General features: G+C 45.8%; 1 protein-coding gene across 2 annotated transcripts in view; it reads left to right on the top strand.

Annotated features, from left to right (window-relative positions):
• Nucleotides 1–26330, top strand: part of LOC111960487 (protein phosphatase Slingshot homolog 2-like) — a 34558-nt gene that overhangs the window by 3384 nt on the left and 4844 nt on the right. Inside the window, exons 2-12 of one of the 2 annotated variants that reach the window (XM_023982485.3) lie at nucleotides 1610–1653; nucleotides 21017–21129; nucleotides 21974–22038; nucleotides 22208–22335; nucleotides 22435–22500; nucleotides 22601–22666; nucleotides 22821–23015; nucleotides 24893–24986; nucleotides 25079–25207; nucleotides 25366–25412; nucleotides 25538–25684. In XM_023982485.3, the coding sequence (XP_023838253.1) occupies nucleotides 1610–1653; nucleotides 21017–21129; nucleotides 21974–22038; nucleotides 22208–22335; nucleotides 22435–22500; nucleotides 22601–22666; nucleotides 22821–23015; nucleotides 24893–24986; nucleotides 25079–25207; nucleotides 25366–25412; nucleotides 25538–25684 (1094 nt within the window). Of the gene's footprint in view, nucleotides 1–1609; nucleotides 1654–13232; nucleotides 13758–21016; nucleotides 21130–21973; nucleotides 22039–22207; nucleotides 22336–22434; nucleotides 22501–22600; nucleotides 22667–22820; nucleotides 23016–24892; nucleotides 24987–25078; nucleotides 25208–25365; nucleotides 25413–25537; nucleotides 25685–26330 lie in introns of those variants that run through there. The other variant, XM_023982484.3, reaches the window with a different exon arrangement.

The raw sequence follows: 26330 nt of genomic DNA, 5'->3' as shown, positions 1-26330 counted from the left end.
CGCAGACTGAAGTGTCAAATATTGACTCGCCTATTAATTAAGCCTACTCTGTATTCTGAACATCGAATCAGAGGAGGATTGCTGGACGGGGGAAATATGCCTATTAGCACACTAAATCCTCCCCTCTCATTGGCTCGACGCAATCCCCTGTACATCCTTCCTCCGTGGTGGCATGGTAACCATGGAGATAGGCCTGTACATAATATTACATGTATGGTGACTTAACCACGGGGAGAGGAGGAAGCTTGCGGTCTCCACTTCTCCACTAAAACACCTTTCTATAGCAGCCTATTGGCCTCTGTTGCTTTCGCCGTTCGAAAAACAGCGGGTGAAATGTTTTTGAAAGCTTGTCTCATTGAAAGGACGGCTGGCTCCCTCGAGTCATATTTCTCCTGAGTCACCATGTTTCTTTACTGTATTTCTGATGTGTGAGGGTTTATGTCCAGGCCAAGGCATGTTTGCCTCCATTGTAGTAATCTACAGTACATTCAGTGTGGCAGTCCAGCATTAACTGGCATCTGTCTGCTTTTTGATTTGTGCATGTTTGCGCGCCATCATGGTCATGTGCCCAAGCCCAACAAGCAGATCTCTTTACATAGACAAGGCCTAAATGTAAGCATTTTGTATTTGTGAGTATAGGCCTGAGCTCTCTGGAATTGTGTGTGTTCTGCTCTTCTATGAAGATGCATTCGCTCAATCACTTCTTCCCATCCCCTGTGTGTCATGTACATCGTGTCTGTATAGGACATGGTGAATGTAGCCAATGTGTGGTGCATTGGGCTTTATTAACCCAGTTCTGTCTCTGTGACCGTGTGGCTGGACAGYGGMGGGGGGGGGGGGGGGGGGGGGGGGTCTGCTAGGGCTGCTGTGTCCAGGATTGACAGCCTGATCCCTGGGAGAAAGTTCCCTGAGTTTGGGGATTACTGGAGCAGAACAGGCTGGGATTATGGCCTGCCTGTCTGTGTCTGAGCAGGGACAACAGACTGCCTGGCCTGGGCGAGTGGGTGGGGGTGGAGAGAGAGGGATGCTTCAGAACAGGCCGGCAGCCATTTTAACCCTTATCTATTCTGCCTTATTCTGGGTTTTGTGAAATATCACAACAGCCAACCCCATGACATGGATGAAAGTGGATATTTAGCGACACATTTAGCCATTGTGGAATTCATTATCCTCATTAAAATAAGGTTAATTCACTCTTCCTCGGTGCCTGGCGCAAAATCTCCCTTGAATAGATAGCTATACACTTAAATCTATCAAGCCTAAATATTAACAGCTGTTTTGACTGGGTGTGGAATTCTTGTTCAGAAGGTCTGCCAGCGGCACACCTCCTAATATTGCTGTGGTACTAGATCTGTTTGGCTCATTGTTAGACATTTGAGTCACTTGACTTGATTCATATGCTTATCTCCTTGTTCAGGCCGGTTATTGTGAACAAGCAACCTTGTCTATTCATGTGACTGCAGCTGTCTGTCTCTGTCTGTGCGGCCACAATTGATGGGTGTGTCTGTCTGTAAATGTGTCATTACTGTAGTCCGTTTATGAATACGTTACAGAGTGTGTGCGTGCATGCGTTTGTTGGTTTCTGACTGGTTCTCTGCTCTCTCCCCAGGAGGCAGACAGTGGTGAGGATGACCGTCGTTCCCAGCCCCGGAGGTAAGATAAGACCATTACCAGTCACACTGACGTGATTGGCTGAAGCCTACTGTTAGAAGTCAACGTATTGTAATCGAACAACTCTGAAGTATTTTTGGCCATTGCACTGACAACATTCCAGGCCCGGCTGAATTTCTCCTCAAGTATTGTTGTGTTCAGTGCCTGATTCAGCTGAGGCGACAAATGTCTGTCATTGGACCTCTGGAAGCTCAGCTGTAGTTCCAGCTACTGTCCACCAGGGGGAGTGTGTTGACCAGAGTTAATGTGCTGTCTTGGCAGTTGGGTTGATTATCAATACTGTCTTTTGGATCAACTCCGCTCACATACTCTGCTGCAGAGTCAACTGACTCTCATTTAGCCTGAGACCGAGGCAGCACAATGACTGACAGAGGGGGTCTCAGCAAACACTTGAACAGAACAAGAATATTACACAGGTGGGTGTGGAACATTGGGCTTCCGAGTGGCGCAGCATCTCAGTGCTACAGACCCTGATTCGATTCCAGGCTTTATCACAATTGGCTGTGATTGGGAGTCCCATAGGGTGGCGCACAATTGGCCCAGCGTCGTTAGGGTTTGGCTGGGGTAGACCGTCATTGTAAATAAGAATGTGTTCTTAACTGACTTGCCTAGTTAAAAATAACAAAATATAAATTATGACTAGGCCTGGGCTGTTATAAAAAGCATACACACGCACACAAGCATAAAACAAGAGGGACTGCATATCTCCTTTCAATTTACAGTATATGATCAAAAATATTTTCTAATTTCTTGAAAATGACATTTTTATCAACATGTAGACTCGTAATGTAATGGTTGCGGTTTTGCATCTCCAACACTAGGATTTTTGAAATGCAAAATAGTCAGCCTATAAGTATTTGGGTTGGTTTGTAGTACTCGTGTATGACTACTCCAATGAATTACTCCTGCTGATATATTTGCGTAGTTGTATCTGATATCTGTGTTACCTGCCGCTTGACTTCAGTGTGTATTTTATAGAAGGACAGGACGTCACTGTTGTTCTCGTTTGTGTTGGTTCACTTGTCTTGGCATTTGGGTTTATCAGTACTGTCTCTTGGAATAAGGTTCATTCACACAGGTCATACTAATAGTTATAAACTCAGTAAAAAAGAAAAGAAATGTCCTCTCACTGTCAACTGCGTTTTATTTTCAGCAAATTTAACATGCGTAAATATTTGTATGAACATAAGATTCAACAACTGAGACATAAACTGAACAAGTTCCACAGACATGTGACTAACAGAAATTGAATGTGTCCCTGAACAAAAGGGGGGTGGGGTCAAAAGTAACAGTCAGTATCTGGTGTGGCCACCAGCTGCATTAAGTACTGCAGGGCATCTCCTCCTCATGGACTGCACCAGATTTGCCAGTTCTTGCTGTGAGATGTTATCCCACTCTTCCACCAAGGCACCTGCAAGTTCCCGGACATTTCTTGGGGGAATGGCCCTAGCCCTCACCCTCCGATCCAACAGGTCCCAGACGTGCTCAATGGGATTGAGATCCGGGCTCTTTGCTTGCCATGGCAGAACACTGACATTCCTGTCTTACAGGAAATCCTGCACAGAACGAGCAGTATGGCTGGTGGCATTGTCATGCTGGAGGGTCATGTCAGGATGAGCCTGCAGGAAGGGAGGAGGATGTCTTCCCTGTAACGCACAGGGTTGAGATTGCCTGCAATGACAACAAGCTCAGTCCGATGATGCTGTGACACACCGCCCCAGACCATGACGGACCCTCCACCTCCAAATCGATCCCGCTCCAGAGTACAGGCCTCGGTGTAATGCTCATTCCTTCAACGATAAACACGAATCCGACCATCACCCCCGGTGAGACAAAACCGCGACTCGTCAGTGAAGAGCACTTTTTGCCCGTCCTGTCTGGTCCAGCGATGGTGGGTTTGTGCCCATAGGTGACGTTGTTGCCGGTGATGTCTGGTGAGGACCTGCCTTACAACAGGCCTACAAGCCCTTTGTCTGTAGGCTGAGAGAGGCTGGACTGTCTGAGCACTGATGGAGGGATTGTGCGTTCCTGGTGTAATTCGGACAGGTGTTGTTGCCATCCTGTACCTGTCCTGAAGGGTGTGATGTTTGGATGTACCGACCCTGTGCAGGTGTTACACGTGGTCTGCCACTGCGAGGACGATCAGCTGTCCGTCCTGTCTCCCTGTAGTGCTGTCTTAGGTGTCTCACAGTACGGACTTGTGGCCCTGGCCACATCTGCAGTCCTCGTGCCTCCTTGCAGCATGCCTAAGGCACGTTCACGCAGATGAATGTAAAAAATAATACAACTAAAGAAAAACCCTTGAATGAGTAGGTGTGCCCAAACTTTTGACTGTATATTTATGTATGTATTATTTCTTAGCTCAGAACTTGAGGGGCCAAGTAAAAACCACCTATGGGCCAAATTGGTTGATGAACCCCGCTATAGGCTAATAGGACCTGGCTATAGTACCCTTGGAACTGACAAACAAAGGCGCGTGTTTGTCTGGATTTGAGTATCGGCCTAATGTCAAGTATTGTTCTCGTCAGAATTTCACCTGAACTCTCAATCGTAGGACCTTCAGAAATTCACAATGTCATGATAATGATATTACATAGAATTACTTGATGACAGAGTTGATTGTTGTAACAAACTTTACACAGTCATGGAAAAAGCCATTATTTTGGTAAGCTAGTCGGCTTGCACCAAGACGGCATTATAAAGTCTGCTGTACTTACTACTTATAGGCCTATTCAGCTGTCATGGCTGTTTATTATGTTCTCATGTTACTGTTATGTACACCTAACCCTTGCAATGTAGCGTGTTTTCTGTACATTGATTTCATTTGACTTCTGGTCAGGAATTAGTCTATTGAATTCTGCTAATGCAAGGTAGGAGTCAGAGTCTTCCAGTGCAGTTCTAGTTTGCAAACATACTGGCTCCACCACTGCGAACTGTTTGGCTTCATGCTGAGAAGGAGCCAACATGACATTGTGTGCATTTGGCCAGTACAACCCCATAACAGAACATTTAACGCCCATTATGCTTTGCACTGACTTCACTCTGCGCTCCAATGCTGCAGAACATGTGGGCTCAATTATCTATTAGGTAATACTATTGCGATGGTGAGGTCATTTCCCCCCGCCCTGCCCATTCAATGTCCTCTGTGAGAGTGTTCAGATCGTGGGCTATTTTGTCATTTGGCTGCCTCTTTTGCCAATTCCTCCCCCCCAACCCCTTTATTGTAACAGCCTGACCCCCTCGTTGGTTATGTAACAAGAAGCCCAAATTATCAGTTACATACATACATACATACACCTCATAATGATTCCAGTACTAGAAATACATTGAAGGCAATGTTTCAGGGGGGGAAATTGTGCAGTACTCGATGTTCCACGTTTTGCTCAGCCCTTACCAGTTATGGTACGAGGGCCAATGTCATCTATTCTGTGCCACGCACAAACACGCACGCGAAAGACACGACAGCTGTTGGTCCCACGGCTCTGATTTAAGTGTAACATACTGTAATACATTAATCTGTGCTCTGGCTGTGTGACGTGTATGCACCGCGATGAATGTCAAGGACAGCGTACTATATAGTGCAGGACTAGGCCTACTTCATTGTCGTTAATAGTAAGGAGAGGGCTGTTGGACTGCAGGCCTATTGGGGGGGAGAAGGGATAGGCTAAAGGATGTTCAGGGTCCTCTCTGTGACCTTGTCTATTCATTGTTATCAGTAGGCATTTCCTTTCAACTGCTAACTTCAACATGGCTCTCGTAAGATTTGAGTTGGTAGACACACACTGATGTGCACAGACCTTTCAGCGGGCAGGTTTAAAATTTTTTATTTTTTATTTTATTTATTTTATTTTTTATTATTGAGCATAGGTCTGTTTATTTCTGTAACACATTCACTCGTCACAAATTATAAGCAAGCTACACTATATTTACAAAAGTATATGGACACCGCTTCAAATTAATGGATTGAGCTATTTCAGCCACACCCGTTGCTGACAGGTGTATAAAATTGAGCACACATCCATGCAATCTCCATAGACAAACATTGGCAGTAGAATGGCCTTGCTAAAGCGCTCCGAGTTCCAAACTGCCTCTGGAAGCAACGTCAGCACAGAACTGTTTGTCAGGAGATTCATAAAATGGGTTTCCATGGCCGAGCAGCCGCACACAAGCCTAAGATCACCATGTGCAATGCCAAGCGTCGGCTGAAGTGGTGTAAAGCTTGTCGCCATTGAACTCTGGAGCACAGGGATGCGAACTAGTCACCTTTTGGCGAAATTCGCCATTTTTTATCCAAAATAGGTCAACTGTGATTCGTGTAGATTTTTGTGACTGGGGGCTTCTCTAATATGTACATTTGGGTCACTATTGGCTGTAAGCAAATTAGTGATGCGCGTTTTGGAGCAATAATATCTATATCCAAGGCTCGAGTCTGGGCTCAGCCAGCCGTTCACATAAGAACAGAATGCAGCACGCGAGTGAAGAGACAACCAACTTGCTAGTTACAGCATCAGCGCGGGTTCTGGGAAAGACAGCGGAGAGTGCAAAGGCAGTTTGATTTGGTGATGAAGCGTACTTCATGAGCTATAACCGAAAAACTGGTATTTGGAAAGTTTGAGGTGAAGGAGCAAGTGTGATAGAACAAGTTTTGTTAGCATTGTTAAGTACTGTTATCTTGCTACAGTAGCTGGATCAAATTATCTGTTAGCTAGCCAGAGAAATGTTGAGCAACATTATCTAACTTAGCTGATCAAATAATTGTTTGATGTGAAAATTTGCTTTCTAGAGTCAAAAGTCAGTCAGACAGTTAGCTAGCTAACGTTACAACATCAGATAAGGTAACGTTAATAATGTTCCCGAGGAACCAATTAGCTGTAGTATTAACTGGTGTATATGACTCCTTGCGGTTCCTCAAGCTATAACGTAAACTCGCTCACTTTTGTACATCGCCTTGGTCCGTACAATTGACCTTATTTTTGCGCCCAAAAAACGTAATACTTCCAGATCAACTGTGATATCAATGTAAAGCACAATTTCTCCCCTTTCCAGCAAAATCATTGACGAGACCTTCATGATGCCCATCTCTGCATAATTCAAGAAGGCAATGAGCTCCGTCTGGTCTTTTTAAAAATGGCGGGTGGGGAGCGAAGGCTACGAAGTGATCGTGAAAGGGGGAAATATGTTGTGTGAGGAAACAACAGGTTTTTTCACCCGAATTGTCCAACTAATCAACTTTAAAATGTAAATAAAACAAAGAGTTTATGTAATGTCTCATCACATACCTGTTTGTGTTGAATTTGAAGAGGGGTGTAGGGCTGCGCTAACGTTAGCCTCAAGTGAACTGCAGCTGTTCCAGCTTTTGAGTGTCATGATGACGCGCAAAAAAATGCAATTGGCACCCTAGTCATGAAATATTAGTTCAATATTAGCAATAATATTAATTTAGACAAATCATGAATAATGAAGTTTTCTTAGAAGTGTATATGGTTAAGCATGATTTTAATCTACGAGAGAAGGGCTACCCCTGGTGGAAAGAGGCTGTATGGCACAAAATGAGTTGCAAATACGTGCTGTACGTTACGTAGTGACACGTCACGATGTAACGTACAGCGTCAGAGGGGTCCGTTTTTTTCATCTCTTCTCCAATACTGTTAGCCCATTACCATGTCAATCAACGCTGAATCGAAACGTAGTTCAAACCCCGGATTTTGATGCCAACAGTCACTACAGTCCCATTCGTTTTCATTGCAGCCTCGTTTGAATGTCGCGGTTACACGCATTTGTACGGAATGGGGTGAGTTTACGTTAGTTGCTAACTGGACTCTGGCAATCTGTGAAATGTTAACTAGTTAGATAGTAGTTAGTTCGTAGCTAGCTAATGTTTTCCCTCTGTGGTTAATTTTCAAGTGGATCAAGTGTAGTTGGAGCTGGGCCTGGCTTAAACTGGATGCCACTAGAGGTGAAAGGAACACCACACACTTTCCCTCTTTCAATGAGGTGGATAAACAGGGGTATGCCAGGTGTACTCTGCCTGAAAGAGATCAATTATGCCAACATTCTCTGCTGCTGGCACATTGTAGAACAGATGTACACAGTCAAAGTGTAGAATGTACTAATGCGCAGTGTAGCCCATTTATATATATTGCTTTTGTTGTGTTGCACTTGACATATTGTAACATTTTTTGAGTGCGAGGGATTATTTTATTTTTTACTCAGTGAATGTTATTTTTGCACACATGTAGCTTTGTGCAATTAATCAATGTCTACTATAGTGGCCACTATAATAGAGCAAAAATAGAATGCCTGTTTCATTCTATTTCTACTTTAAGATGTTTCTTTCCCAAGTGCAATATTTTAGATGTGTGTGTGTGTGTGTGTGTGGTCACGAGCATTCTATTATAAAGGCTGTCATGGCTAACTGCAATATTAGTGTGTTTTTCTCTGTACTTGAGTGTCATTTGCAGTAAAGTCTAGGCAACAAATAACATTGCACAGCTTTCCTTAAAATGTTTAGTTATGAGTTTGGTTCACAATAACCACTTTTTATTTTACAAAGACTGATCATGTAGATCATATTCTTTGTTGGTTAATTAGTACACAGTTAAAACCTGAATTTCAAGAAGGGATCCAGCCTAAAAGTCACTAGAAATATTAGCATTTTAAAGCTGATAAAAAAAAAAGTGTTTAAGTATCCTCCTAGCAGTGTTTTTAGTGAAGGGGTGGAGTCACCTTTTTGGATCCTCACCCGTTTGCATCCCTGGGAATCACGCTTCACCATCTGGCAGACCGACGGACGAATCTGGGTTTGGCGGATGCCATGAGAACGCAACCTGCTCCAATGCGTAGTGCCAACTGTAAAGGTTGACGGAGGAGGAATAATGGTTGGGGGCTGTTTTTCATGGTTTGGGCTAGGGCCCTTAATTCTAGTGAAAGGAAATCTTAACTCTACAGCATACAATGACCATTCTAGACGATTCTGTGCTTCCAGCATTGTGGCAACAGTTTGGGTAAGGTCCTTTCATGTTTCAGCATGACAATGCCCCCGTGCACAAAACGAGGTCAATACAGAAATGGATTGTTGAGATCGGCGTGGAAGAAGTTGACTGGCCTGCACAGAGCCCTGACCTCAACCTCATCGAACACCTTTGGGATGAATTGGAATGCCGACTGCAAGCCAGGCCTAATTGCCCGTTCTCACTAATACGCTTGTGGCGGAATGGAAGTCCCCGCAGCAATGTTCTAACATCAAGTGGAACGCCTTCCCAAAAGAGTGGGCTGTTATAGTGGCAAAGGGAGGACCTACTCCATATTAATGTCCAACGCTGTATCAATAACTTCATAATCTTCATGACATATGGCGATTTAGCTAGTCTGGACTACCTGTGTTGCTGCTGCCGACTGAAGAAGGGATGGAGTTGAGTCGGAGGGTCGTTGATGCAGCCGATCCTCTACCTCGCTCTACCTGCACGTTTCAGCCAACCAGACTGAATATTGATGATGTAAATCAATTGTTAATCAAATGTTATGCTTCTGTGGCAGTACTGTTGCTATTCAAACTAGGTAGCTAGCTACACACCCACACACACTCAATCGGTGACCACATCTCAAGCCATGCAGGTTTGGATAATGGGTGTGTAAGGCGGACTTAGTAACAGGTGCAACCGGGCGCTGTACAGGGCAGACCAACAGGCTCAACCAACGGATGGGGTGGCGAACTTCCCAACGACTTGCGGGCAATGGGTTCAGAACAACAACAACAAACTTTATTTTAAAAATTAATTGCTACCATCCAAAAGGGCACTTGGCGAGTGGGAGGGGCGCAGGTTGACTATATAATCTGTGCCTGCTGCAGCGCCTCAGATGTGGCTGGCAGAGCAGGTTCTTCTGGATTTGGGTTACCTTGTGCTCAGTGTTCACGCAGTCCCATTACCGGTTGTGGGAAGGAAATGGCAGACACAGCAGCCAGCTAGCTGTACATGCTGACTCAAACCCCTGGCCTGGAGTCCTCTTTCATTGCAGCCTGTTTCTCACACCTGTCTGTCAGGTGGGAACACCTCTCCTGGCTACCAGCACCGCCCTACTAACCTCAACTAACAATGATTTTCCTGATCATATCACTGTTTTCCTTCTAATTCCTGGTGCCTTAAGTGTCTCGTTTTTTTATCCCTTCACTTAGGTCCCTAGGTGCTCAGATCACAACCAAATAGGCGAAGTGGTAGGTAAAAAACACTTTAGCTTGACGGGGCATGCATTAACCTGTGCTTGGCCTTGTAGCGTTTATGTCCAGGTCTGTTACTAGTGCTGCAGTTAGTGTAGGCTAAATGTTCTGGCTTGTCTCATTTCAGCCCTGCGCTCCTCCAACTAGCTCCAGTGCAGCAGGCCTATAGGAAACAGCTGCTAGCTGGGTTTTAAGGGGTAACTTGGAGTACACAGAGACCCAGTGACTGACTGTAACACTTGACCCTTTTCTGCTAACTCTCATTCAAAGAGGGAGAGAGAGACACAAGCCATTGCGCAATAGGACTCACGTGTTGCCCCACATGTACGGACCCTATTACCAGAGTCAAAACAATGTGATTTAGTAGTGGGTCTCGCCTATTAAAAGCTGTGCAAAACATTCTGTGCCACATAACTAGCACAGATACTGGTCACACAGATAGTGCTTTTTAATGTGTTGTTTGGCTGGGATGATGACACAGTGGGTGACTTGCTAAACCTCATGACCTGCTGAATGGAATGGAGAAGACCATGTGACGATGCCCTCTAACCGAATACACCCAGGTATGTGTGTTTCTACGTCTCCTTCCCTGTCATGTTATTCTGAGTACACGAGGGGTCAAGTGTTACACACACACACACATTGTAAACACGGAGTGTAATCAGGTCCCACGCCGTCGCGGCCAGCCTTCTCATCTTTTCTCTGGCCACTTAGGTTTTATGACTTTAGAGAGGAACTTGCATAGTAGCTCCCTGTTTGTGTACCAGCTGCATGTGTTATGTAGTGTCTTGGGTAATGGCAGACCGTGGGGAGTGGAAACATCAATGGAGTGTTTTGACTAAGTGCCCCACATTTGCATAATACAGCTTACAGACCTAGCCTCTCTGGAACCAAGGAAAGAGAGCATTTGGGAAAGCATTTGAAAGTACATTGGCCTCCACCATTTGAAGCTTTCCAATATGAGTGAGACCAAATGAAGCTATAGCTTAGTTTTAAATGTACTATGGACTGTTTTATTAGGTGGACATTTAGCCATGTATGCCTATACACTGTTTGTTTTGGCTGAAGCCGACCAGGAATTAAGGAAGGAAGTAAAGGACAGAGGAAGAGCTGTGTTCTCAACTACCACCTTTTGTTGTGTACACGCATTACAGCTTTCATTCTTTATCCAAGGCCAGGTCGTGTTGAAGTGACATTCCTTGACTGGCTTCTCTTGGTTCGGAGACGAGGGACAAAGGGGAGCAGGAAGAGGAGATGGAGCTGTTAACTCTCTGGGGACTTTTTGTAGAGCAGACCTTATACTGTACGGTTGCCTGCCTTGTTTGTACAGTAATAGTACAGCGACTTAGGAACATTTATGGGCACCAACAGACGCACTCAAATAGCTTCCATAGAGTCCGCTTTGTCACTTATCTCTCGGGATACTGTTGTGATTACCTTCACTAACCCGTACCCCCGCACATTGACTCTGTACCAGTACCCACTGTATATAGCCTCGTTATTGTTATGTACTTTTCTTGTAACTTTTTGACTGATTTTAGATTTTTTTAAACTTTAGTTTATTTAGTAATATATTTGTTTTTTTACTCTATTTCTTGAAATGCATTGTTTGTTAAGTGCTTGTAAGTAAGCGTTTCACGGTAAGGTCTACACCTGTTGTATTCGGCGCATGTGACAAATAAAATTTGATTTGATCAGTGACGAACTTCTGTACTCGCACTTGAGATCTCTGTTCCAATTTTGTAACGTCTCCCATTGAGTGATATATGCAAAAGTCGAAGTTTCACACTTCTCTAAAGTCTGAAATGGGCACAAACTAAGTCGAATGAATAAAAATTTGTATATGCTTGGTAATAACAATCCCTTAACTAGCTAGCCTTTTATATGACATTGGGTGCATCTTAATTGTATTTCCTTGACTCTTCATGTCCTCTTTCCTCCTTGCCGTCCTAGAGGAATCTGACATCCTCAATGCGTTTTGAAAAGGAAGCGAGGAGAGCGGAAGCGAGGAGAGCGGACACGAGGAAACAAGGAAACACAACTGATATTCATCTATTGTAGCCGAGTGGAGGCCAAATGATATCAACCCCAGTGGAATAGAACAAAGCTCAGATGGGTTGTAAACACGGTGCCCTCGGGTAGCCTATTTTACACTGCTTTATAGACTTCTCACTTTCCTATTTTTAAAACTGTATATCGCTTGACAGTCTGCTCCAGATAACAGGCCAACACATGAGTCTGGCCTAAGATGAGCATCGCAAAAGAGTTATTGTATAACAATGGGGCAGTTAACTTACAGGTGTGGTGCCATTTGGTTTGAGTAGGTGTTAGAATAAGTTGATGGGCCTTTTCTACTGACATGCACCCCATGGACAATGTGTCTATCAGGTAGACGCTCTGTGCACTTGTATCCTTACTGACACAGAGCGCCTGGTTTTCCTCATGTGGGCCCTTGCGTAACATCACTGTCTCCTGGTCAGTGTGAGAAAGGAGATCAGTCTCTCACTCCATGAATATGATATGGTTCACCTTACATCTGATCGGAATGGAATGGCAAAGGTACAGCTCGTTTTGCAGTTTGTTCTCAAATCCAATTTACTCAGTTATTTAGCAGTGTTGTTTGAGACTGTCAAGTTGCTGTCTGGGTGTACTCAGTAAGGTGAAGCAGTGTCCACGAGCGCAGTCCCAAGGAGTGAGTTGTTGGTAAACACAGCTGTCACAGAACATGTGGTTGCAATAGGTATGTTCAGGTCTGCCAAAATAATGGAACCGCTTGAGTAAATTATGGATACAAAGTATATTGTAAGCAGGTGTATCCCCACAGGTGTGGTTCCTGAGATGAAAACGATGTAAACCATATGCCATGCCCGTCTGTCTCCAGATCTCAACCCAATTGAACACTTATGGGAGATTCTGGAGTGGTGCCTGAGACGGTGTTTTACACAACTCTCAACAAAACACCAATTTATTGTGTTTCTCAGGGAAGAATGGTGTCTCCATCCCTCCAATAGAGTTCCAGACAGTTGTTGAATCTATGCCAAGGTGCATTGAAGCTGTTCTGGCTCACGGTGGCCCATTGCTCTATTAAGACACTGTTGGTGTTTCCTTTATTTTGGCAGTTACCTGTGTGCTCGTTCTGTACTTTCACTCTTCAGCACCTCACTGTACTTGTCAGTCATAAATATGGCTGTGTCTTACTCTTCCACAACCTTGTCGCTGCAGGTGTGCCCAATGTGTTGTGTCTCCTTGTCGCCCTCCCCCATCTTTCCATTGGGCCCTTCTAAGCATATGTCAGCAACTCCTCCCTCCCACGAGTTGAGTTTGTAGTGCCTGTGAGTGTCCCGTTTAGAAGTTGAAAGCTTTTACTTTAGGAAGGACACGAGTGCTCTTCATTGACAGATATTGATTATAGGTCGTTTTTAAGGATCCTACCGCAAGAATAATTCTGTACGGTGTCACAGAATTTGTGTTGCAATTAAAGAATACTGTACTTCATATCCAGTAAAATGTGTTTAATACTTTTATGATAGGCTACACGTTTTAATTTACAAACAGGTTACTTTATTTTCTAGCTGCCAATTTTATAATGCCGCTAAGGAGATAGTTCGACATACATACTGTCAAATATCTATTGGGTTCGTTGGACTAATAAGTGTTGACCATGGTCGGATTGGAGTGAACATTTTCGAGGATATTTGACGCCGCGGGTCTCAACTATCGGTCTACTGTTCGGTGGTCCAGTCATGACGCTCGGTAGTGTGTCCGCCACCGGGAGCTCGGCGGAAGGCTGCTTCTGCTCCTGCTGCGGAGCGAAAATGACGCCCTACTTCTCCGACAACGGAGTTGTGTCTCAGAACCAGATCAACCAACTGTGAGTTGTACATTTTTGCGATGAATAGTTTTGTGATTTTAAAATTACGAAAACATTTCCCCACTATAATAATTTGCCAACAGGAATAATTTCCCCAATGTAGTGGACATGCTATATTGAAGTTAATTTACTTTGGCTCAGTTGTCACTCGTCTCAGATGTTACCTTCACAATAATGTTGCATCTTACACATTTCCAATAACGTTGTGACAGTCCATCCTGACTGCATGTATTTCCCGAGAGTGACGTAACAGGATGCAAGTCATATTGACCGGGCTTCCTCTCCTGGTTGAGAAATAATAGCAAAGATAGCACAATGGGTTATCCTTGACTGCATGGCGTGATATCTGAATCATCTACCTGGCTGTCTCCAAACTGGTCTGACGAATCCTGTCAGTCAGATATCCATATAAAGCAACCGTGTCTGCTCTATGAACTAAGGCCAGAGAATCAGTCTGCCAGTCTCACTTCACCCCCCTTTTTCAGGTGTATGGCTTTCCTCTGTGTCCTCTAAGCCCATAAACTGGCTTCTCCAGGTGTATGGCAGGCCCTTTGATTTTTTTGCGCTGCTTAAATATATACAAAATATATAAATATATTTATAGCTTATCAATTATGCTTTGGCATATGTGTTTTCTGATTGTTGTATTACGTGTCCTGAGAATATTCTATAGCCCATCCATCTATCTGTGTTTTTGAGTTGAAGCTCTTTGTTCTGAAGCTTGCAGCCGTTCTAACTAGGCTAATTGGCTGAGGTGTTCATACTTGTGCCTCTGTTTTTATACAGTGTGAGACCAGTCATCAGATCCCGGTGGACGGCCAGAGAATGATTTGATAGCTGGCATGTAGTACAGGTGTGAACATAACACAGGAATGATTAGAACTCACCCGTTAAGGGGAGTGCTTTGAATACAGAGAAATGGCCTACCTGATGAAGGGTAGGTAGTGGGTTGTATTTGTATGTTTGATTGTTGCGTAGGAAAGCACTCAAGTAAAGGAACCTGTATTTCCAAGTGTAAGTCCATCAGATTAATAAAAGTTTAGTCATGCTGCTAGTGTTAATATGTTGGAACTAGCCTAGACACCCTTGCTCTAGAGTTTTAGTCTAGGTCTACAGTGTGTTTCAGGGAAGTAGCAGTCCATAAATACAGACTTGATCAGTGTTTTGGATAAACCAATGCGATATGCTTGAATCAAAAAGGACATATCTGTGTTGCAAAATACCGCACCATTTAAAGCTGCAATTAACTATTTATTTTTTTAGCACATTCCCTGTGACAATGACTGGCTGTCCAGGCCATGTTGGTCAGTCAGAAGTAACAGTCAGTATCTGGTGTGGCCACCAGCTGCATTAAATACTGCAGTGCATCTCCTCCTCATGGACTGCACCAGATTTGCCAGTTCTTGCTGTGAGATGTTACCCCACTCTTCCACCAAGGCACCTGCAAGTTCCCAAACATTTCTGGGGGGAATGGCCCTAGCCCTCACCCTCCGATCCAACAGGTCCCAGACGTGCTCAATGGGATTGAGATCCGGGCTCTTCGCTGGCTCTGGTAGAACACTGACATTCCTGTCTTGCAGGAAATCCCGCACAGAATGAGCAGTATAGCTGGTGGCATTGTCATTCTGGAGGGTTATGTCAGGATGAGCCTGCAGGAAGGGTACCACATGAGGGAGGAGGATGTCTTCTCTGTAACGCACAGCGATGAGATTGCCTGCAATGACCTCCAGCTCAGTCCGATGATGCTGTGACACACTGCCCCAGACCGTGACGGTACCTCCAAATCGATCCCGCTCCAGAGTACAGGCCTCGGGGTAACGCTCATTCCTTTGACGATAAACGCAAATCCGACCATCACCCCTGGTGAGACAAAACCGCGACTCGTCAGTCAAGAGCACTTTTTGCCCGTCCTGTCTGGTCCAGCGACGGTGGGTTTGTGCCCATAGGCGATAGTGTTGTCTGGTGAGGACCTGCCTTACACCAGGCCTACAAGCCCTCAATCCAGCCTCACTCAGCCTATTGCGGGCAGTCTGAGCACTGATGGAGGGATTGTGCGTTCCTGGTGTAACTCGGGCAGTTGTTGCCATCCTGTACCTGTCCCACAGGTGTGATGTACCGATCCTGTGCAGGTGTTACACGTGGCCTGCGACTGCGAGGATGATCAGCTGTCCGTCCTGTCTCCCTGTAGCGCTGTCTTAGGCGTCTCACAGTCCGGACTTTGTAATTTATTGCCCTGGCCACATCTGCAGTCCTCGTGCCTTCTTGCAGCATGCCTAAGGCACGTTCACGCAGATGAGCAGGGACCCTGGGAATCTTTCTTTTAATATTTTTCAGAGTCAGTAGAAAGGCCTCTTTAGTGTCCTAAGTTTTCATAACTGTGACCTAAATTGCCTACCGTCTGTAAGCTGTTAGTGTCTTAATGACTGTTCCACAGGTGCATGTTCATTAAACAAGCATGGGAAACATTGTTTAAACCCTTTACAATGAAGATCTGTGAAGTTATTTGGATTTTTGCAAATTATCTTTGAAAGATAGGGTCCTGAAAAAGGGTTTTCTTTTTTTGCAGAGTTTATTTCCTCACTCACTAGTTTACTGTGTGTATGACAAGGGCTGTCATCGTTATTATATGGTCATTTGAATAGCCTAGACTTTGTCTTCATTTGAAACACAAGTACTGTACACGCACACTTTCGCTGGCCCGCACAGGCACTTGTACGCCATAAATGGCACCAGATGTAAGAAAGCCAACTTCCTTGTTTTGGTTGAACACTTTGGCCAGGTTTTAGTACGTTTTCTCTTAGCCTTTTCAGAGTAGGTAAACCACCACCTACAGGCTATATGATGGCGTCATGGTTTCCTTTTCTCGATATCGCTGTCAAACCAACCAATCCAGAAAATCAATGGGTTTTGACAGTTTTGATTTACAAACGGATTTTGTTATTAGTGTGTAACCATTCTAAAAATAGCCAGAGTAATGCCTGTGTGTCAGCAAGACTTTAATGTTTAACCATGGGCTGGGCTAATTGTAGGTTTACAGTGTTTGGATACCTGCTGGAAACCTGAAATCTGAATGATTTTAAGGGTGTGTGTAAAGATTGGCAGCCATACAGGGAAGTCAGATTTAAGGGTGTGTGTAAAGATTGGCAGCCATACGGGGAAGCCAGATTTAAGATGTGATTGTGTGTCATTAGTAGTGGTCCATAATATAGGAACAACACTAAACAGAACAGGAGCCATTGACGTTAATGAGATGTTAAAGGTCTGGTTCAGAAGCAGTCTAGTGAGACATTACCATGACGATGCTACTAGTAGCGCAATATGTAGGGAATGGGTATGTGACAAATGTAGAAATGTTTTGAACGTTTAAACTGCAATTTTCTATCATTTTAAACCATAAGGGGAAAAAAATCATAAATGACGTGAATTCACAATTCAGATATGATCCTGCGTGTGACCACTAGAGGACAGTGCAGTTCAATCTACCACGATCCTGGCTACTTACCAGATGGTGTGCACCTTACTGCTGGTAGTTTATGCCGTTTTAGGTTCTCTGCTGTATCCCTCTCTATTTTCTCAGTTGTCAGCACATGGGACTCCATGTCCCACTTCTCATCAATGTGATGGCTCGTTGCGGTGATGTATGCTTGCGCTTTATACTTGCATAACAAGCATTGTACAATTTCTCCATCCAGGCATTCAGGGTTTTTCGACATGGCTTCTTGTAGTCTTTGTTCTAGATATGCTATCAGGGCAGTGAAATGGACATCCTCTACCATTGACCATGGCTGCGTATCATCAACTGAAATCATTTCTGTAATCAGCGCTGTGATTTTTCTCACTGCCGCCAGAAACGGGTCTCACGCTGCCTCCCTTTCAGATGGTGAAGCATTGCACCTGTACTGCCACCGTAGCGCAATTCCGCCTAGCAAGTTTGTCTATTTATTTAACTGCCTTTTTCATTTAACATTATCAAAGTATAGCCAAACAGAACTTCGCTGCTGTTACTTCCCTATCTCACACTCTGCCGCGCTTCCAACTGTTAACGACGATGACGCGCAGAGCGCTTTGTAACCATGGGAAATCATTTGAAAGATGCTTTTCTCCTCCTAGTAACATTACATCATTGTTGCATGAGGTATTTGTAAAACAAAAAATCCCTTTTATGATAATGAATGAGATCTGTTAGTGATAAATGCATAGTTTTTTTGGTTTGGGTTTCTTTGTAAATGGTAATGATCCCAATGTTTTTAACTGTTCACACCCCTAGTAGGGAATAGGGTGCCATTTGGGACGCACCCTTAGTTTTGAATTGAACACAGGCTGCTTTCAAACGTCTCAGCGCTGATGGGACCCCACCTTCATTCCAGTGGATTGGAGTTTGATGTAGGTGTGGTGGTAGATGTGGGATTTCCTCCTCTCAGAATAGTCCTGAGGCCTTTTCACTTGAATGCCTCTGTCCCTGTGATGCAGCCCTATGAGGAAGCTAGGTCTGTTTACCGGAATTAGTCCCAGGCCTGACTGCACTTACTAGGAAACTGGGACTCGAGACTCCAATCCAGCCCTAGAAACGCACTCACAGGTTTAGTCTTGCCCTTTTTGTCTCTTTCCCTGTCTGTCTGCTTCTCTCTCTCGCTCTCAGAGAGAGCATAATTATCGCCCCTCGTCCGTTAGGCTACTCTTGCTCTGTATTTAAACATAGCTCACTAATTCACATCTCTGTGCGAGTGAGTGCGTGCACCTGTCTCTCGTTGCCTAATCTGTACCTTAGGAAGTGCTAGAATGCAGACCCTCTATCCATCTCACTTGCTCTCACTCTCTCACTCACTCACTCACTACAGCCCCTATCTTTCTGGCCTGAACGCATAGAGCCTTAAGCAGCGCCGGCCATGGCAGCCAGGCCTCTGCAGCCTGGGCCTATATTTATCTCTCCTAGTTAGACTAATATGGGAGGGGAGGGGGGGATGTCAGTCACACACACACACACACACACACACACACACACACACGTCTTTCTGGGTGTAGGAGGAGAGTGTGGCGCTAGGCTATCAGAGAAGGGCCTCTCATATAGTGATGATTGTGTCTGTGCCCTAACAAGTACTGCCCTGTGCTGCATGCCGAAAGATGAGTGTTAGTGTCGCCTCTGCCTCAATGCCCGCTCCTGCTGCCCGTAGACATGAATCGGCCAAAGTGGCTCTAGTCTAGAGTGGCTCTATTTCTACCATCATACAGCCACACTCATTATTTCCACTGTTAGGGGCTGCACCCATAGGGCTCTGGTCAAAAGTAGTGCACTATTTCAGGATTGGGGTGCCGTTTGGGACACGCCCACATAGTGGTGATTCAGAACACTCTAGCATAGTCCGAATAGTTCTGAAATATTTACGACGGACCGTGTGTGAGTTTCAAACTATATTGGGGAAATGATCAGCCGTAGCCTTATCAGTTGAGGTGTGTATAATATTTCACATTGGAACCAGTTACATTGAGTGTACTAGCTAGTTAGTGGACAACAATAACCCCTTTGTCTACTGATCTGACTGTTGGGTTTATCTTACACAGTAAAGATACACCCGAAGGAGAGCCATTTCATGTGCTTCATTTGAATGTGAATTACAGTGGCTGAACAAGGCAGTCTAGTTATTTCATAGTCATTTATTTAATTTGAGTTCATTTATTTGTAGTCATTTATGAAATAAATATATATTTTGTAGCAACAGTAAAGATCCACTCGACAGTGATGTGTGTCTGGCTACCTCGTTTTGGATTCCTACGCCGGCGGGAGGTGCAAAGCTCTTCGCTAAGGGTCAGTGTTGTATTACACTTGACATTGTGCCGCTTCCTGCTGGAGCTCTGTCCTGTCTGCTGCTGCTGCCTGTGGTGCGGTCTGTCTGATTCTGATAGCTACTCATCGTTTTCAAGTGTCCCGTAGTGGAAAACACAAGGTGAATGCTTAACTCTCTCTCTTTTCTCACTCTCTCGCGTGAACACACACACACACACGCACGTACTGTACACACCATGTGAGCTACTGCTCTGCTCCTCCTTCCTGCCATGGGCTTGCATGTGCTGCACCCCGTGGTTCAGACATAATTAGATACAGCTGTACAGGAGGGGAGAAAAGTTACGTGTGAAACACAGCGACATAGCGGTGCGAAGAAAGCGCGAGAGATGAAGTAGAAGGAAACAGCTGGGTCAGGGGTGAATGGGTCAGGATGGGAAATGAGCTCAACCCGGGCCGAGTTTTTTCTCTCGGGTTTGTTTTCTTTCTATTTGTGGTCAAGGCGTGTCCCCCTCACTCCTCAGATTGTACAGCCTCTCTCTGCCACGCCACCCCCATGCTTCTGCTATTCGGCTCATCGTTGCTCATTTCCCCCATCCTGTGTGAGGGAGGACAAAGACAGACGGACAGTACTACTATGCCTCCCAATCATCCACGCTAGATGTGATTGTGTGGTGGAAATGATGCTGGCTGTATGGATCAGTACGTAGTTCTTAGCATAGTAGCAGCTCATCAAGACACACTTCACATGGGGGTCAATAAGGCACAATGGTAGCCTAGGCCTGTATTGGGTCAATGGTAGCCTAGGCCTGTATTGGGTCAATGGTAGCCTAGGCCTGTATTGGGTCAATGGTAGCCTAGGCCTGTATTGGGTCAATGGTAGCCTAGGCCTGTATCAGTCACCTGACAGTCTTTAGTAGGTCTCCTCGCCCTCTGATATGAGTTAAGGTCAGTGTGCCACCATGTGACAATATGTTTGTGCTGTCTAGATAGTAGAGTACACACACACACACACACACACCATCTCCATCAGCTAGTAATCCCTGTAGATCGCGTGACCTCGCCTCTTGTTCTAGTGTGATGGTGTGCTGTGTACTATAGTTAACGTGATTATGCGGTACCACAGAGAGGAGTGATCCCGTACATGAACTCCCACAGCGGGAGCTCTGCTCCATCTGAGCCAGTTGTGCAGGGGGGGCTCTAACTGACCCTCAGCTCTACCCCCACCCCCCCTGGCCCCCAGCTGTTAAGGGCATGCGGCCTGGCCAGAGGGGAACATTGTGTTCTGTGTTGGAGTGCACGTGGCTCTGTCTGTTTATTACATGTGGTTACACCGGGTAGTAGCTAGCGCCTGGACCACGTTGTTGTTGCTCTGCAGACTGACTTATGAAGAATGTGTGTGTGGACCTCTAGCCCGGAACATTCTGTTAGCCTCTGTCTCTGGCCCCTCTGTGACCCTGTGTTTTCTCTCTCCAATCAGCATCAGCGACAGCTTCCTGACTGTGAAGGGCGCCGCTGTCTTCCTGCCTCGGGGAAATGGCTCCTCCCCTTCCTCAGCGCCCGGCATCAGCCAGCGGCAGAACAAACACACAGGTATGCCCTCCCACTGACGGACAATAATCTAACCAACAAACACAACCATAGGACAGGGGTGAGTTCATTAGGCCAACGTTGTGGAACGTTCATGATAGAAATTCCACAAATACGGCCAACACGATTCCTTACTTTACATGTCAGTGATGCCTGTCTGTTCAGCTCTTTATAACAACGAAATAGCCTATCTGAATGTTCCACAACGTTGTGTCCTGCTGAACGCGCCCCAAAACTCAACACAGACTCATGGGAAACTGACACAGCCCCAACATGAGGCCAAACCATAGTGCTGCTTATCGTTGGAATGCAGCAGGCATTCTGCAGTGTTGAGGGAACCAACCCAAGGCGCTGTTGTGTAAGTCACCGGAGCAGAGCTGTCCAGTTCAATTGACACCATAGCTGTTACAATATGACACAGGTGGTCCACTGACTGCATGTTGCCTTGCCATAGAGTTGCTATTTAGGCGTGTGTTTTTCCATACCAGTGTCCTCGTGCTCAACGGCAGAGATAATTGTTGTAACTCTCTGCTCCGCTGGGTTTGCTAGGAGGTTTTTCCCAATTCTGTTAGTTGGATGTACCAGCCCTCTTATTTTCAATGACAAATGTCCTTTTGGCCCTTGTAGTCGTAATTGTGAAGGACACTTCCTGTTTGTTCGGCTGCTTTCGAATGTAAATGTTTCTCCGAGCTGTGTTTTGGAGTTTCTTGCGTCGTTTTAATCAGACACTGTGTTCTGTATGCCTGCATAATGTGTACTTCACCCAGAGGAGTAATGCGTAGGCGCAGATGGCGTGCAGTGGGTACGACGCTGCTAGTGGACTGATTATCTCTCTCTCCTTCCTCAGGTGACCTCCAGCAGCACCTGCAGACCATGTTCACTGTGCTGCGGCCAGAAGACAACATCCGCCTGGTACGTCATCTCTCACGCTCCGCGTCACGCTCGCATACATCAAGCTCAAATGTCACATTCATGACGTTTCCAATCACATGGCAGACAAATGAGTCTAGAACGATTCTGAGGAATACTTCCAAATGCAGAGTTTGACCTCATCCCTCTTTTCTCTCCCGTCTTCCCTAAGGCCGTGCGCTTGGAGAGCGCGTACGCTCAGCCTCAGTGCACGCGTTACATGGTGGTGGTGTCCACCAATGGGAGACAGGACACGGAGGAGAGCGTGGTGCTGGGCATGGACTTTGGCTCCTCAGACAGGTTCGTAGTTAGTACCACTGCATGCAGTGTGTGTGTGTTAGAGACCCACATCTTTGGAGGTGTGTGTACCGTCTTTAACAGCTGTCTATTCTCCTGCAGCTCATGCACAATGGGGCTGGTTCTACCCCTGTGGAGCGACACACTGATCCACTTGGATGGAGATGGGTAAGCAGAGCGATACGACACCCGTTTCCTCCTTCCTGCGTTTACTGTAGTTCTTCTGCCCAGTGGGACTGTCACATAACCTGTCTGTTTGTCTCTGTAGGGGCTTCAGTGTGTCCACGGTCAACAGGGTCCATGTCTTCAAACCGGTCTCTGTCCAGGCCATGTGGTGAGCGCTCCTCCTGTCATCTCCGTCTCTTTTCCTCAGACTTTGACCCCCCCCCCGCTGTCTTCTTCTGACTTGTCCCCTGTTTTATCTGTTGTTTATCCTGTTATCACACTCTTTCCCCTTATCTCTCCACCTCCCCCTGTTCCCCCCCCAGGTCCGCCCTGCAGTCGCTCCACAAGGCGTGCGAGGTGGCCCGCTGTCACAACTACTACCCCGGCAGCCTGTTCCTGACCTGGGTCAGCTACTACCAGAGCCAGGTCTCCTCTGACCAGGTCTGCATCAACGAGTGGAACGCCATGCAGGACGTCCAGTCCCACCGCGCCGACTCGCCCGTCCTCTTCACCGACGTGTGAGTGTACCACTGTCAGTCACACACACACACACACACACACACACACTTCCATATTAAGCAACTGTGGTGAGGTGTTGTCGGGGGTAGGTCAGCTGGACTCACACCAACTTATCTCCCAAAGAAAACAACATTGCCCAATTACGAGTGCAGTGCCATCTCCTTCCCTTGTTGCCACGACACCCAGCCTCGTTATGACCGAGGTATAAAACAATCTGCTGTAGCAGGACGATGCACCTCTGGGATTTAGGTTTGTTTAACCGGGGAAATTCCCCACCGTCGCTGTCACGTGTGGCTGCTCGTTTAGGGGGGCCTTTCTGTAACGCCGGAACTCGGCTTGCGTGCCAGCAGCGTCTAAAATAGCCCCCTCTCCGTGACCGCTTTATTTATGCATGGAAAAAGTAGCTAGACAGAGGTAGACGAGCGGACGGATGGACGGAAGCAGGTGGGCAGTAGAAACGAAGGAGAGAATGGAGGGGTGACGGATGAGTAATTGAGTAGAAATAATACCACTTGACACGCTGGGAGACGTTTTAAGGAGAGGAATGGACTGAGTGACACCGAGGCAGGGGGAAAGAGGTCAAACCCAAAGCGGTTTAAAGGTATTTTCCTGGAGAGATGAGGAGAGTAAGCCTCTCCCTAAGCCTCCGCAGTGACATTAAACGTCCCAGCTAGCGTTAAGGCGCGCCATGCAAGCACAGTGGAAAGACGTGCGTACACACACACACGGACACACATGCGCGCGCACACACCCTGGTTAGGCTTGAGTACTGTGCACACACACTTAAAGGCAGACTATGCTAGTGTGTTATTAAGTCCTGTTGGGGTCAAAGCTAAGATACCTGTCGATGACAGACGTCATATTTGCCTTCGCTCTTTGCGCATTCCTTCTATTCAGTATTGAGGCCATGCACTGATTTGACCCAGATTTGTCCCTGCAAATATGTGCATGTATAGCTTGAATGTGTGCAATTGCATACAGTGTACCGCTTATGACTGTAGTGTGTTGGGGTCAATTTCAATTCAGGTGGTCAACTGAAATTCCAATTCCGAGTTTACTTCCTGAATTGACTGAGTTAAAATTAAATTGACCCCTACCCTTGAGTTCATTGGCACGTGTGTGTGTGTGTGTGTGTGTGTGTGTTATTCAAAGAAGTCAGGCTCTCTTGGCATAGCCAGTAACCCAACCCCGGCAGTAGCTCTGTCTCGTCCTGAAATGTGCAACACGTTTCAAGTCCCCAAACCCTTTCCTCAAGAGGTCAATCAAGTCTTTGTTTCTATAAACAAGCTACCCCTGGCTCTTTCCGATGTTCCAATAAGGACGTGTCATAATAATAATAATAATAAGCGTGACGGGTCATCAGACTGGGACAACAACACAAAAGCCCAACACACACCTGTTGCTCCTGCTGCACAATGTTGACTGTTGTGGGAGCATAGCCACTGTGACGAGAGGTGATTTGGTAGGAGAGGGAGCGAGAGATAGCGAGGGGGAACAGACAAGGATAGAGGGAGGGGAGTGAGTGAATGGATAGAGCGAGTGATGGGGGGGGACTGAGAGGGAGGGCGGAGACCAGAAGCGGGGTCTCATGGGACCTAATCAGGGCATGTTTCCCTTAGTGCTGTGCAAGTGGCTAAATGTGTCCTCAAATGCAGTTAGAGAGGGGAGGGCAGGGACTCATTATAACAAGAACAAATCTGGACTGAGCTGTGTTTTTGTATGATGTGGAGAACCTGGGGCACTAAGTGGCTTTAGTGAGTTCCTCTAAGTCATATTTAGTGTGGTGTGGTCAAGCTGTTCTGGGTGAGAGTTAAATTGAGACCCCGTAACCCTGAGAGGTGTGTGTGTACTGAGGGTGTGTTTTGTGTGTCCACAGGCCCACAGAGAGGGAACGCACAGAGAGGTTGATCAAGACTCGCCTCCGAGAGATCATGATGCAGAAAGACCTGGAGAATGTCACCTCCAAAGAGGTGGGTTGAAGATGTTGTGGCACACACTACTGGTTCTGGTTCTAACAGGTCATATACGGGTTCTAATGGGTTCTCTACCGGTTCCTCCTCAGATTCGCACAGAGCTGGAGATGCAGATGGCGTGTAACCTTCGGGAGTTCAAGGAGTTTATTGACAACGAGATGATCGTCATCCTGGGTCAGATGGACAGCCCCACAGAGATCTTTGACCATGTTTACCTGGTAAGAGCACGGTCAAGGACTGCGTGGCACCCTATTGCCTATATAGTGCACTCCTTTTAAGTAGTCTTCCTCTTGTCCCTTTTTCTGACGGACTGTCTGCTGATATCTGTATGATTATCTGTCGAGTTTGGACTTAAGTCTGTTGTTTTTGTATCCAGGGCTCTGAGTGGAACGCTTCTAACTTGGAGGAGCTGCAGACCAGCGGGTAAGAGACCATTCTGAGTCGTCTATCTTCATGTCAAAGATTGTTGTTTACTGTGACAGTTGCAGCACAGTTTCAATACTGAGTAGAAGTTCCAACGAGTAACGTTCTCCGTTTCACTCCTTCAGTGTGAGGTACATCCTCAACGTGACGCGGGAGATCGACAACTTCTTCCCAGGCATGTTTGAGTACCACAACATCCGCGTGTACGACGAGGAGGCCACCAACCTGCTGGAGTACTGGAACGACACCTACAAGTTCATCACCAAGGCCAAGTAGGAACTCTGATATGATGCACTCTATTAGGTGTTCTTGAGTGTCTAGAAAGCCATCTGTCAAAGAAAATGTAGTATTATTAATTCGGTTTTCAGAGGATTCGCTTTAATTTTGAGAACGTTTTTAGTAAAATTTCATTTTTTGCATATTTGGTTTTAGCATTGTTCTTTTTAGCAATGTGAATGGTCTATACCAGGGGTATTCAACTATAACCCTACGAAGTCTGGAGACAGCTGGTTTTCTGTTCTACCTGAGAATTAATTGCACCCACCTGGTGTCCCAGGTCTAAATCAGTCCCTGATTAGAGGGGAACAATGAAAACAAGCAGTGGAACTGGCTTCTAAGGTCCAGAGTTGAGGTTGAAGGCTCTATAACATAAGCATGAGCCACTATATCAAGATACAATACTGTACAGTGCATTCAGAAAGTATTCAAACCCCTTCCCTTTTCCCATGTTTTGTTACATTAGACTTATTCTAAAATTGATTAAATATAAAAATCCTCATCAATCTACACACACTACCCCATAATGACAAAGCGAAAACACAAAAAACTTGAAAATCCTTATTTATATAAGTATTCAGACCCTTAACTATGAGACTCGAAATTGAGCTCAGGTGCATCCTGTTTCCATTGATCATCATT

Source organism: Salvelinus sp. IW2-2015, linkage group LG4p, assembly GCF_002910315.2.
Source record: "Salvelinus sp. IW2-2015 linkage group LG4p, ASM291031v2, whole genome shotgun sequence".
Classification (NCBI taxonomy): domain Eukaryota; kingdom Metazoa; phylum Chordata; class Actinopteri; order Salmoniformes; family Salmonidae; genus Salvelinus; species Salvelinus sp. IW2-2015.
The sequence above is the reverse complement of the archived record's forward strand: the minus strand, read 5'-3'. Positions and strand labels throughout refer to the sequence as shown.